At 41.1% G+C, this 14,113-nt stretch overlaps 2 protein-coding genes across 25 annotated transcripts in view; one reads left to right on the top strand and one right to left on the bottom strand.

The window, feature by feature from the left end:
- Positions 1-14,113, top strand: part of CHDH (choline dehydrogenase) — a 36,940-nt gene that overhangs the window by 16,033 nt on the left and 6,794 nt on the right. The window contains exons 3-6 of the mRNA XM_037530681.2: positions 10,376-11,134; positions 11,734-11,885; positions 12,400-12,529; positions 12,876-13,010. Of these exons, the coding sequence (XP_037386578.1) occupies positions 10,432-11,134; positions 11,734-11,885; positions 12,400-12,529; positions 12,876-13,010 (1,120 nt within the window). The 5' untranslated portion in view covers positions 10,376-10,431. The remainder of the gene's footprint in view (positions 1-10,375; positions 11,135-11,733; positions 11,886-12,399; positions 12,530-12,875; positions 13,011-14,113) is intronic.
- The window catches only part of CACNA1D (calcium voltage-gated channel subunit alpha1 D), a 477,528-nt gene continuing 475,417 nt past the window's right edge, over positions 12,003-14,113 (bottom strand). For 23 of the 24 annotated variants that reach the window (XM_054694641.1, XM_054694649.1, XM_054694656.1 and 20 more), the window contains 2 exons: positions 13,133-13,483; positions 12,003-12,569 (listed from right to left, as the gene is read on the bottom strand). The gene's annotated coding sequence lies outside the window, so the exon portion shown is untranslated. The remainder of the gene's footprint in view (positions 12,570-13,132; positions 13,484-14,113) is intronic. The other variant, XM_054694644.1, reaches the window with a different exon arrangement.

Below are 14,113 nucleotides of genomic sequence, written 5' to 3'. Positions count from 1 at the left end.
CCATGTGTGACCCTCCTCCGGTGGCCGGGGAGCAGCCGGGGATCGAACTGGCGCTGCAGAGGCCGCGGGCAGCCTCGCAACCCAGCGCTCAACCGCTGTGCCACCGGGGAGGCCCTGTATTGATTGATTTTTAAATGTTGAACCATTCTTGCATTCCCAAAATAAATTCCACATGATCATGGTATATAATGTTTTTCAATATGCTGATGAATTCAGTTTTCATATATTTTATTGAGATTTTTTGCATCAATATTCACAAAAAATACTGGTCTATAGTTTTCTTATAATTGGCTTGATATGTGGTTAGCTGGCTTCCAATAAAAAGTTGGGAAGCTTTTCCTCCTTTTAAGAAGATTTTGAGAAGTATTGATGTTAATTCTTTAAAGTTTTGATAGAAATCGTGAGTGATGCCATCTTATTCAGGATTTTTCTTTGTTGCATGTTTTTTGATAACCGATTCTATCTTCTTACTAGTTATAGATTTATTCATATTTCCTATTTTTTCTTGATTCAGTTTTGGTAGATGGTGTGTTTCTGGAAATTTTACCATTTCATGTAGGTCATCCAATTTGTTGATGTGCAGTTGTTCACAGCATTCTCTTAAAATCCTTTTTATTTCTGTAAAATCAGTAGATGTACACTTTCATTTCTGATTTCTGCTAATTTGTGTCTTATCTCTTTTTTGTTAGTCACCTGCCTAAAGGTTTGTAAATTTATTTTGAAGACCCAACTTTTAGTTTGATTTTATCTGTTGTTTTTCTGTTCTTTATCTCAAATCTTTATTATTTCCTTCCTTCAGCTAGTTTTGGATTTAGGTTGCTCTTTTTCTTTTGCTTAAAATGTAGAGCTAGGCTATTTGATATTTTTTTAATGAATGCATTTGCAACCATAAATTTCCCTCTCAGCACCGCTTTTACTGCTTCCCATATTTTGTTGTTTTGGTTTTATAATCATTTTTCTGAGGTATTTTTCTAATTTCCCTTGCAATTTCTTTTTGACACATTTGTTAAGAGTGTGTTGTTTAATTTCCACTTATTTGTGAATTTTCCAGTTTAATTTCTATTATTGATTTCTAGTTTCATTTTACTTTGATCAGAAAAGATACTTTGTAAGATACTTTGGAATCTTTGATTTCAACCTTATAAAATGCATTGAGAATGGTTTTGTGGCCTAACATATGGTCTGTCTTAGAGAATGCTCCATGTGCACTTGAGAAAAATGTGCGTTCTGCTGCTGTTGGGTGGATTTTTGTATATGTATATTAAGTCAAATTGTTTTACAGTGTTAAATTCAAGTCTACTTCCTTATTGATATTCTGCCTGGTTATTTTATCCATTATTGAAATCTGAATATTAAACTCTTTGTTATTATAGAGCTGTCTATTTTCCCCGTCCAATCTGCCATCGTTTTCTTCGTATGTTTTGGAGTTTTGATGTTGGGTACATACACAAATTCCATATTTTAGCATTATACATAGAGTTCTAATTCAGAGCATACTATTCTGTAGTTTACTTTTTATATTTTGAATATATGTATAGGATTCATCCATGTTGTTGTTCCTTCATTTTCACTGCTGTTTTGGGTTTATTTGTATGACTGTGCTACAACTTTTTCTATGTTTTTTTGTCGCCATATTCACTTTGAAGACAGCTTCTCAAATTCTGCAGACCTATAAATCAACGTAAGGAGTACTGACATCATAACAATATTAGGTCTCCCTATACATAGTGTTTTTATTTAGCTCATCTTCAGTTTCTATCAACAATGTTTTGTACTTTTCAGTATATATGTCTTATACTTATTTTGTTAAATTTACTCCTAATTATTTCATATTTCCTGATGCTTTTGTACGTGATACTGTTATGTCTCGTGATTGTCCCACAGAAGTGGGACAATCAGCCCCACTGCCAGCCAGAATTTGTTTGAATGTTGACACTGATAAAACCACACATGTACCAAGAGGCTATAAAAAGGTCGATTATTCAAATAATGGGTCTTCCTGGGAAGAGCAAGGCAGGCTTGCAGACCATTCCAGGATTGCTTGAAGTGAAGGGAACATTGAGTGTTTCTGGTTTTTATTACGGTTTTATTACGGTTGGGAATGGAACCAAAGTAAAGTTTACTTTGTGAGTTTAATATGCATGACTTGAACTTCCCCACTGACAGCAAGAGTAGGAATGTCATGGATGTTCTTATCGACTTCCCAGGTATGAGGGAAGAAGGAGGAATGGGAATTGAGAGCTATCAGTAATCAATATAAAAAAAAATTGAATTTTGTATCTTGACCTTTTATCTATGACCTTGTTAAATTCACTTATTAATTCCATTAGCTTCTTTAAAATGCATTAGGAATTTCTTTGTAGGTGATCATGTTGCCTGCAAGTAAAGATACTATTCTTTATTTCCATCTCTGTGCCTTTTGCTTTTATTGTAATTAGTAAAGCAAAAAACCCTGGTTAGAATCTTCATACAACATAAGTAAAAGTGCTCTGATCTCAGGGGGAAAGCTGTCAGTCTTTCATCATTTACTACAAAGTTAGTTGTAGGTATTTCCTAATACCTTTACCAGGAAGTCCTCTTCCACTCCTTAAATACACAGATATTTTGAATGTCAAATGTTGTCAAAGGCTTTCTGCATTAATTAAGATAATCATATAATGTGCTTCTTTTGGGTTGTTAATGTAATGTACATTGATTGAGTTTTGACTCTTGAACAAACCTGGCATTCCTGGAATAAACTATAATTTGTTAAAAAGTATCCTTTTTGTATGTTGCTGGTTTTGATTTGCTATAATTTTGTTAAAGATTTTTACATCTTTGTTCATGATGAATGGATTTTGGTCTTTATTTTTCTTGTGATATCTTTGGTTTGAGGATCATGCTGGCTTTATAAAACGAGTTGGAGAGTGTTATTTTCTATAAAATAAGTGGTATTCCATCTTGTTACATTTTCCAATGAAGTCTAGAGTTTTCTTTGCGGGAAGAATTATGATTTCATTTTTTTTTTTAAGATTTATTTATTTATTTATTTATACAAGCACTGGGTACAGTCAGAAGCGCGGGAGGGTGAGAGAATTCACCAGAGCCAGAGCGGGGAGCAGAGCAGGCAGAAGGACCGAAGTACACTGCTGAGGGGAGCAGCGGGTGGCAGGAGAGGTCTGCGCGCCATGTGGGACCCTCCTTCGGACCCTCCTTTAGTTGTATCTAGTTAGTAGATACAACTAAATTATATGATCTTTTTGAGGGAGCTTTGATAATCTATCTTTTGAGAATTATCTCCATATCATCCTAATTATAAAATTTATTGGCATAAAGTTGTCATAAAATCTTATATTGTCCTTTATATGTTCATCTTTTTCTTAGAAATGTATTACTTTTATTAATTGTATTAAAGAACAAAATTTTGGTTTTAATTTTTATGGTGTTTTTATTTTAAAATTTGTTTCATTTTTGTCCTGCTGTTATGTTTACTACATTTCTTTTTTTTTCCTGATATTTTAAAGGTAAAAGTATAGTTTAACAATTTGAGACCTGGCTTTTCTAATATATTTATAATATAAATATATTGCTATATATTTCTCTCAAAGCATTACTTTACTTGCATTGCACACGTCTTGGTCTGCTGTGTTCCATTTTCATTCAGTTAAGAAATTTGCAGATTTCTTTTGTGACTAATTGTTTGACTTGAATTATTTAGAAGTGTGTTTTTAATTTCATAATATTTCCTTTTTTTTTTTTTTTTAGATACATTTTACTTCTAACCGTTTGTGGTCAGAGAATGTACTTTATATTATTTCAATTATTTTAAATTTTTTGAGATTTTTATTATAGTCAAAGTAAAGTTTATCTTTGCAATAATTATTATGATTAGATGCAAATACACATTTTTTGCTCTTTGCTTTTTATTTGCCCTATTTCAGATTCTTCTCTTTTGATTATTTTAAATGATTTTATCTCCACAATTGTCTTATTAGCTATAATTCTTTAATTTGGTGTCTGTGCTTCAAATGTACATAAGGTTTGTCCTGCTGTTGTTTGAATATTCAATAAGTCCTAGGTTCAGTTAGTCTATAATGTTCAAGTTTTCTATATATTTTTGTTTAGCTGTTGTATCTATTACTGAGAGGGGAGTATGGAGCCTAATTTTGCATTTATCCATTTCTCTTTTCAGGTCTATGAATCTTAGATTCTGTGATTTAGGTTTATGATTTTTTTTGATATTTTATTTTTATTATTTTTTAACATTTATAATTTTTAAATTTTTTTAAACAATATTTGCTTCCCCCCACCCGCTTAGATTGAGTTCCCATAGAATTTCCTTCCCCAAGGCACCCATGCAGCATCACCACAGTCCCCTGTGCTCCTCCCTCCCTCCATCTGATCCCTCTCCCTCCTCCTCCCCTGCAGTATGTCTCTGATTTATAATTGTCTGTTTTTGCTTTGTTGTGTTTTGTACTGTTATTTTTTTTACACTGATGTCTCATTTGGTTCCCCTATATTCCTGCTATAAGTGAAACCATCTGATATTTTTCTTTTTCCTTCTGGCTTATTTCACTGAGCATAATTCCTTCTAGCTCCATCCATGCTGCTGCAAGTGACATGAGTTTATCTTTTTTGATTGCTGAATAATATTCCATTGTGTATATATACCACATCTTCTTGATCCAGTCATCTATTTTTGGGCATTTTGGGTTGTTTCCAGGTTTTACCTATTGTAAATAGTGCTGCAATAAACACAGGTGTACAGGTGCTCTTTTGAATCAGTGTTTTTGTGTCCTTTGGGTAGATCCCTAGGAGTGGAATTGCCGGGTCATATGATAGCTCCATTTTTAGTAGACTGTGGAAACTCCAGACAGCTTTCCACAGTGGTTGGACCAGTTTGCACTCCCACCAGCAATGTAGGAGATTTCCTTTTTCACCACTTCCTCGCCAACATTTGCTGTTGCTTGTTTTTTTGATATGTGCCATTCTTACTGGTGTACGGTGGTATCTCAGCATGGTTTTAATGTGCATTTCCCTGATGATGAGGGATGTTGAACATTTTTCCATATGCCTGTTGGCCATTTGCATTTCCTCTTTGGAGAAATGTCTTTTGAGTTCTTCTGCCCATTTCTTGACTGGATTTTTCATTTTGTTTCTGTTGAGCAGGTCTATGATTTTTAAACTCTACTAGGCAATACACCTTTAGAATTATATCTTTATGATAAACTTAACCCTTTATCATTTTGAATGTCTCCTAAACATGTCAAAACTTCTTTGTACAGAAGTCTACATTGTCTATATTTAAAAAATCACTTTTGCCTAGTGTTTATATGGAATAGCTTTTTTCCATTCTCCTATTTTTTTTTACCTATGTCTTTATATTTAGAGTGGGTTGTTTTTAGAGACAGTATGTTGTTGAGTTTTGCTTTCTTTTAACCCCATCTGACAATCTGCATTTTGATTGAAGTATTAGACTATTCACATTTAATGCAATAATTAATATAGATATAAATACACAATTTTTGCTCTTTAATCTTTATTTGTCCTATCTCAGATTCCTCTACTTCTTGATTATTTGAAATGATTTTATATCCACAGTTGTCTAATTAGCTGTAATTATTTAATTTGGTGACTGTGCCAGGGTTTATAATATATGTATTTAATCACAGCATTCATACATATATTATATGCTATATGTATGATTTAAAAGCCTTGCAAAGGTATACTTCTGTTTCTCCCTCTTCCATTCTTTGTGCTATTATATGCAATTTAATGTTACATATATCATAAACCCTGTAATATATTTTACTACTTTTGCTTTCATCAATTCTATTTTTTTTAAAAGTATGTTGTATTCACCTACCTTAGTAGGTTTAACAGTGGCCTGTTGTGATAGCTATATCCCAGCTCTAGAGTCTGTGAATATGTTACCTAATTTGAAAGGAGGAATTTGCAGGTGAGATTAAGAATTTTAAATGGAGAGGTGGTCCTAGATTTATTCAGATCACTTACTGAGTAATCAAGTGTCCTAATGAGATGGAGCTATCACTACAGAAGTAGGAGATATGGTACCAGCTGCAAGCAGTTGGAGTGATGCAAGGAAAGGGTTCAGGTAGCTCCCAAACTCTAGAAAAGATGAGGAAACATATCCTCCCCAGGAAGCTTCTAGAAGGAACCCTTTCTACCAATAACTTAACTTTAGTTCAGTGAAACTGATTTCGTAATTCTGATCTCAAGAGCAGTAAGAGAACAAATTTGTATTGTCTTAAGCTGTCATGTTGATGGTCATTTGTTATAGCAGTCATGGGAAATGAATTTCTATTGTTCTTCATTTCTTTGTATACATTGAAATATCCATCTGGTTTCATATTTCTTTTACCTGAAGAACTTTCTTTAACATATCTTGAATTTGCTGGTCCACTGGGTTTTGTTTCTCTGAAGACATCTTTAGTTCTCTTTCATATTTGAAAATATATCCACTGGATATAGAGAGTTCTAGGCTTACTGCTTTTTTTTAATTCTCCCCCCAACCCCTTTTCAGTACTTTAGAGTTGTCATTATCCTTCCATTATCTTTTGGATTGACTGTTTTCTAATCAGAAGTTTGCTGTCACTTTTGTATTTATTTCTTTGTATATAATGTTTGTTTTGGGGGGCGGGGTGTCTGGCTACCTTGATGATTTTCTCATTATTGTGAGATTTCAGCAATTTGATTATGATTGTACCTAGGTGTCATTTTTTTCTTTTTTATTGTATTAGTTTCTCATTGTGGTAATATTGATTTACAACACTGTATATGATTCAGAGCTTTAAGATCACACATCTTCAGATGTATCTTACCACACCACAACCACTACCTACCAAGGCACCCATAGTCCTCCATCATAGTCTATTAGGCCCCTCCACACCTCGCTTTCTACTCTCCCACTCCCTCTCTGGTAGACTCAACTCTGCAGTCAGACTTCTAGGGTCTGTTACTGGTTTGGTTCCTTGTTTTGTTTTTCTATAGTTGACATATATGTGAAACGACCTGTTATTTGTCTTTCTCCTTCTGGCTTATTTTGCTTAGAATTATCCCCTCTAGTTCCACCCACATTGTTACTAATGGAAATCATTCATTTTTTAAAAAAAGATTTATTTATTTATACAAGCACAGGGATACATGCCAGAGGCACGGGAGGGTGAGAGGATTCACCAGAGACAGAGCAGGGAATAGAACAGGCAGACTGACGAAATACACTGCTGAGGGGGGCAGTGGGCAAGACAGGAGAGGTCTGCCGCACCATGTGGGAATCTCCCAGGCTGGCCAGGAATCAAACCCACACTGCAGAGGCTGTGGAGGCTGCGGACAGCTTCACAGAACTGCGCTCAACCCACTGCGCCACTGGGGAGACCCGGAAATCATTCATTTTTTTTATAACTAAGTAGCATTCCTTTGTGTGTATGTATGTATGTGTATATGTACACACACACCAGTCCTTCTTAATCCACTCATCTGTCATTGGACACTTGGTTGTTTCCATAACTTGGCTATTACAGTGCTCCAGTGAACATATGAGTCCATATATCCTTTTGAATTAGTTGTTTTTGCATTCTTCAGATAGATAGCTAAAATGGAATTCCTGGATCATATGATAAATTTAAGTATTTTGAGAAACTTCCATACTGTTTTCCCTAGGGCTAAAGCAATAAACATTTCTACTAACAGTGTATGATGGTTCCTGTTTTTCCATGCCCTTGATATGGAAGCTTTAATATCCATAACACTTATTTCTAATCTTTCCTAGTCTTTTTGATACAGGCCATTCTCATGGATATGAAGTAGTATCTCATTGTGATTTGGATTTACATTTCCCTGACAAAGTGTTGATGAGCATTTTTTCCTGTGCATTGCAATCTGTATGTCTTCTTTGGAGAAGTGTCTATTTAGTTTTCCTGCCCATTTTTTAATTCATTTATTTTCTTTATGTTGAGTTGTATGAGAGATTTATAGATCTTGGATATCAGCCCCCTGTCAGATGTATGAAATGCAAAGATTTTTCTCCCATTCAGAAGGTGTTTTTTTTTTTTTCTTCATTTTATGGCAGTTTCTGTCACTGTGCAGTTTTTTCGTTTGATGTAGCACATTTTTCTAACTTTTGTTTTTGTTTCCTTGGCCACTGAGTCCCCAAAGACATCCCTGAATCCAAAGTTGTGGGGTGTATATTCTCTTCTTTGTATTTCATGGTTTCAGGTCTTACATCCAAGTCTTTAATTCCTTTTGAGTAAATTTTTGTGTGAGTGTGAGATAGTTACCTAGTTTGATTCTGTTGCATGTGGCTGTCCAATTTTCCCTCACTGTATACTCTTGGCACCTTTGTAATATGTGCACTGTCCATAAAAGTGTGGGTTTATTTTTGGATTCTCAATTCTATTTCATTGTTCTGTGTCTACCTTTATTCTGATACTATACTGTTTTGATTACTATAAATGTGTAGCATAAAGTCTTGGACTGTGATACTACTATTCTTTTTCTCAGAATTGCTTTGGCTTCTCTTTTAGTGTTAAAATTGGTTATTTTAAGGTATATTTGATAGTTCTGACATCTCGATGGGTTGTTCCTTGGTCTGCTTCTGTTAACTTCTTTATCTCTTTGTAATGAATCTTTTTTTTTGGGGGGGGGTGTCTTTTTGTCTCTTGTTTTTTTTAAGAATTGGGGTACAGGCCAGAGATATGGGGGGGTGAGAGGATTCACCAGAGACAGAACAGGGAACAGAACAGGCAGATGGACCAAAGTACACTGCTGAGGGGAGCAGCGGGCGAGACAGGAGAGGTCTGTCCCGCCATGTAGGTTTCTCCCTGTCCGGCCGGGAATTGAACTCATGCTGCAGTGGCCGTGGATTGCTTCATAGGCTGTGTTTTAACCCCTGCGCCACCAGGGAGGCCCTCTTAATTTGTTTTTAAAGATTTCTTTATTCATACAGACCAGAGGCACAGGAGGGTGAGAGGGTTCACCAGAGACAGAGTGGGGAGCAGAACAGGCAGAAGGACCGAAATACACTGCTGAGGAAAGCAGCAGACGTGACAGGAGAGGTCTGCCATGCCATGTGGGTATCTCCCTGGCCAGCCAGGATCGAACCTGCAGTGCAGACAGCTGCGGACATCTTCACAGTGCTGCACTCAACTGCCTGTGCCAACAGGGGAGGCCCCTTGTCTCAATTTTTTATTGAATGTTAGACCTTGTGTATAACAGGACAATAGAGACCAAGGTATACCCTTTTTTCTGTCAGCTCATTTTTATGGAATGTTGAGTCAGTGTAGTTAGGAGCTGAGTGGTGCTATCTTGTGCTAGTTTAGGACCTAGAGCACTGGGGGGTTCTCAGTGTCCCTCCCTCACACTTAGCTTTCAGGAAGCCCAGACACCTTTCTTCTGTGCTTGCATGGGGAGAGGGGCCAGGACTTTTCTCTGTACTCTTACCTTTACCCTGCATCCAGTGACAGCCTCCTGTTGTTACTTGGCGCAGGCTTATGGAAGGGGCAAAGGAAATTATCAGAAATTTATTGGTTTTCACACCTTGTTAGTCCAGGACAGGCCTTGTGTTGCTGAGCCTCATGGATGAAGCTTTGTCAGATGTTCTTATTTTGGTGGACTTTACTGGATACCCTGATTCTTTTACCTCTGCGCACTAAACTGGTTGGGAGTGATTTGAATATTGTTGTGGAAGGACTCTTTATTGGCATTTCCTTGTTTAAACTCTAACACTCTAAATATTGATATTTGAAGATTGCAGCTTTGACTCTGTTGCCTGCCAGAAAACCCTCTAGAGCATTCTATGGCCTCAGGTCAAAGGTTTTGAACTCTAAGTCTTGAATCTCTTACTCTGACCTTCTTTCAATTACTTCAGTCTTCATTGCCTCTGTGGCCCCAGACCCATCAGTTCTGAGGGCAGATTTCTTTTTTTCTGTATTGCTAAAGCCAAAACAGTACCTGTCATATGGGAGCAGCTCAGTAATCATCTTGAATAGATGAGAAATAAGTACAAGAGCCCTGCTTTCTTTCTCCATCTGGAACCCCCTTACCTCACCTGCATTCCAGCTGACAGACTCCTGCCCAGCCTTTAGGTTCACTCACAGATCACACAGGACAGCCGTTATGGGGGAATTCCCACTAAGTTTGGAGAGGGACCTCTCTCCTGCTCCAATTCTGTGCTTCTCAATCCTGGTATAGATCTTGTAGGCTGAGATTCCACCTGCTTCCTCCTAGTTCCCCAGAGGAGGGAAGAGCAGTCAGGCCTGCCCTTCCCCACTCCGGGTGGCCACTTGATGAACTTTGCTATACTGCTACGGCTGCTCCAGATTTAGGCTGATTCTGCATACACATGCGAAGATTTTTAAAGCCTCTTTTCCTGTTGCAGGAAAAGTGAAGTATTACATTCCCCTCCGTGAATGTAAGAAGTCTTGTGCTGAAAGCATGTGGTGCATCCTGCGAGGCTGGAGGCAAGAGTGCCTGGGCCCACTTGGAGCCCTGACGCAGCAGTGGCTCCCAGGCATCCGTGCTCTGGCCAGTGTGAGTTCCACGAGGAGAGACGAATACAGTTATGTGGTGGTGGGTGCAGGCTCCGCTGGCTGTGTGCTGGCTGGGCGGCTCACGGAAGACCCTGACAAGCGTGTGCTGCTGTTGGAGGCAGGGCCCAAGGACATGCTTGCAGGGAGCAAGAGGCTCTTGTGGAAGATCCATATGCCTGCTGCCCTCGTGGCCAACCTGTGCGATGACAAGTACAACTGGTGCTACCACACAGAACCACAGGCAGGCATGGACGGTCGTGTGATGTATTGGCCACGGGGCCGGGTCTGGGGAGGCTCCTCTTCCCTCAATGCCATGGTCTACATCCGTGGGCATGCTGAGGACTACAACCGTTGGCACCAAGAAGGTGCTGTGGGCTGGGACTATGCACACTGCCTTCCCTACTTCCGCAAAGCGCAAGGGCACGAACTGGGGGCCAACACATACCGTGGTGGTGAGGGGCCACTGCGTGTTTCCCGGGGCAAGACCAACCACCCACTGCACCAGGCATTCCTGGAGGCGGCACAGCAGGCTGGCTACCCCTTCACTGAGGACATGAATGGCTTCCAGCAAGAAGGTTTCGGATGGATGGACATGACTATCCATGAAGGTAGTAGTGAGTCTATTCCCCATCTTTCTGGTTCTATCAAAGACCATCCTATCTGTCCCCAATATGTTCCATAAGTGTGGCTAAATTGGGGCAGATAGGAGGTTGAAGGGATGTGATACCACACTCCCCTGTAGGCCAAGGAATACAACCCAAAGCCATTGAGAAATGACTTAGAAATGGTGACAACTCTGGCATTCCCTGGCCCACCCTCTTCCCCCCAGTTTGTGTGATTAAAGGAGAGTCAGCTGTCTGGCTAAAGAGCCCAACTCCTCTAGAAACTTATAGGTGGGGAAACTGAGGCAGAGAGCAGTAACACCTTGCTTCCAGCAGGGCTGAGGCAAGGCCAGCCAGTATTGATCCAGGGCTCCCACATCTACGGGGTTCTCCCCCCTTTAGTCAACAGCTCCTGTTCTTCTCTGTCACATGCTGAGGGTGAAGGCTGTTTTCCCACCTTTAGTCAGGTAGCCCTGGTAGATAAGACTTTGACTTGGGTGGTTTTAGCTTTATTTTGAAGGTTGAACTTGCAGAGTCAAGGGAAGGGCAAATTTTTTTCTAGCCCCTCCCCAGGCCCTGCACCTAATCTCCTTTGTGTCTTGCAGGCAAACGCTGGAGTGCAGCTTGTGCGTACCTGCACCCAGCACTGAGCCGCCCTAACCTCACTGCTGAGGCCCAGACATTTGTGAGAAGGGTGCTGTTTGAAGGCAACCGTGCAGTGGGCGTGGAGTATCTCAAGAACGGCCAGAGCCACAGGGTGAGCAAATTCCCCCGGGGGCCTGGGCAGTGAGCCCAGCTGTCATGCTCTCACCCCTATCAGCACTGTGATGACGGCATGACCATCTGCCACTCTGCACCTCAGAGCAGCCCCCTAGTACCTTCCACGCCTTTCTAGTTCATACTGAGAATTTAAGGACCATCAGTGTGATCGAGTTCCACCCACTGTGCTGTGTGCCAGGTTTGTTCTCTATCCCACTCGGAGGTCTGGCACATGGCTTGCTTAATTTGAATGCCTGGGTTTATCGCATTCAAGTACTGTAGCCCTGTTTTTAAGACCGCTGCACTTTATCAGGGTAAGAACCACACTTTATTGATGATTGACACCACAGCTGCACCTGGGGGGTGCTTTCACACAGGAACACACTAACACATCTCTTCCTCCCTCACAGGCCTGTAAACAATCCCGGCACAGCATTTGGGTACATTATACTGAGACCACATTTTGGGGCTCCTTGGGAAGTGTAACCTACATGATCCTTTCCCTCTTCCAGGCTTATGCCAGCCAAGAGGTGATTCTGAGTGGAGGTGCCATCAACTCTCCACAGCTGCTCATGCTCTCAGGCATCGGGAATGCAGATGACCTGAAGAAACTGGGCATCCCGGTGGTGTGTCACCTTCCTGGTGAGCTCCTTTCTCTGCTGCTCCCCAAAGGCTGTGTCTGCTGAACCAAATGATTTATTGTGTTAGCATGGAGTGGGGATGGGAGTCCTGCTCCTCAGAACTGTCCTATTCTTCCCATGAGCCTAAAGGCAGTGGTGAGGGACGGGGCTGCCACTCCATCAGTGACCTCTCAGTAAGCAGTGCCTACTTGAAGCGTGGGTGCTGCCCTCACCGAGGGCAGAGCTGACAGGGGGCACCTGGATGGCTCTAAGAACCATCCTGGGGGGAGAAGTTTTCAAGACCAAGGTGACTGGAGAAGCTAAATCCTCTGGCTAGTCATTTTTCTTACCTACACCCTCCATTTCAGGAGTTGGCCAGAACCTGCAGGACCACCTGGAGCTGTACGTTCAGCAGGCGTGCACCCGCCCCATCACCCTCCACTCGGCACAGAAGCCCCTGAACAAGGTCCGGATTGGTCTAGAGTGGCTCTGGAAGTTCACAGGTGGGCATGCTCCTCCAGGAGCTTGGAAGAGGGGGGCTATGGGCAGCACAGTCACCTTCTGAGGTGCCCAGCAAGGACTCTGGCCTCGGGTTGTTAGTTCTAAGCCAAGTTATATCATTTACCTCAGTCTCTCCAATTCCTGCTTGACAAGCTGGTGTGAGGACTGGCTGACTAGCACAGGGCCGGCATGGGGTGAGACTCTTTGGAGGCTGGTGCTGTTCTTCCTCACAGGTGGACTAGGATGGCCCTGTGATGTTTAACACCTGGGGTTCAAGGAGTTAGGAGAAAAAGCACAAAGGGGACACTTCTACAGAACCAGCATCCACTTCTCAGCATTTTGTTTGTTTTGTAGTCGAGTGTCAGGGTACTGCCAAGGTAGTGGTGCTGTGAAGTCCTCATCCGGTCAGCATCTCTTTCTCCCACATGCACTGTGCTAGAAGGGAGGATGCCAGGAGTTCCTTGAAGACTACATTCTAGTGGGGACAATGGAAAGAAACCAAGTAAACATGCTAAGTTTTAAGTGAAGGAAAGACCAGGATGTTAGAGAATGGTGGCAGGGGATCTGAGAGGCAGAAGATTGTGTGTAGGGGCCCTGAAGCTAGACATCTCGTGTTTGAAGAACTAATCATTGCGCAGGGAGACTGCAGCACATTCAGGAGAAAGCACTCGGGGAGGGTCTGGGACATGAGGGCCAAGCAGGCATTGAGAAGACTGAGGTCAATGACGTGAAGGCTGGGCTGCGGGGGGCACAGAGGTATCTGGAGCACCAGCAGAGAGGTCACCAGAGCTGCCAGGTAAGAAGTGATCTGGGCTGGATAAAGGGCAGGGTGAGTGCGATGGAACCAAGTTAGATGGATTCAAGATTGATTTTAAAGCTAAAGTTGATGAGATTTTCTGGTGGGCCTGAAGAGGAAGGTAAGGCTGGAGCAGCTTGGGTTTCTGATGTAAATCTTGCAGGAAACAGGCCTGAAACCAGCCTGGCCCTGCATCCACTCCTCATGAGCTTCCATCCCCAACTAACAGTTGAGGGGGCAGTGTGAAGTCAAGAGGGGGCAAAACTAAAGATTCTTGGCATGCAGCTGATATTTTTCCCCATCTGGGGG

Source organism: Talpa occidentalis, unplaced genomic scaffold (genome assembly GCF_014898055.3).
Source record: "Talpa occidentalis isolate TD23 unplaced genomic scaffold, MPIMG_talOcc4v2.1 talOcc4.10, whole genome shotgun sequence".
NCBI classification, from domain to species: Eukaryota; Metazoa; Chordata; class Mammalia; order Eulipotyphla; family Talpidae; genus Talpa; species Talpa occidentalis.
This window is presented reverse-complemented; position numbering and strand designations above follow the sequence as displayed.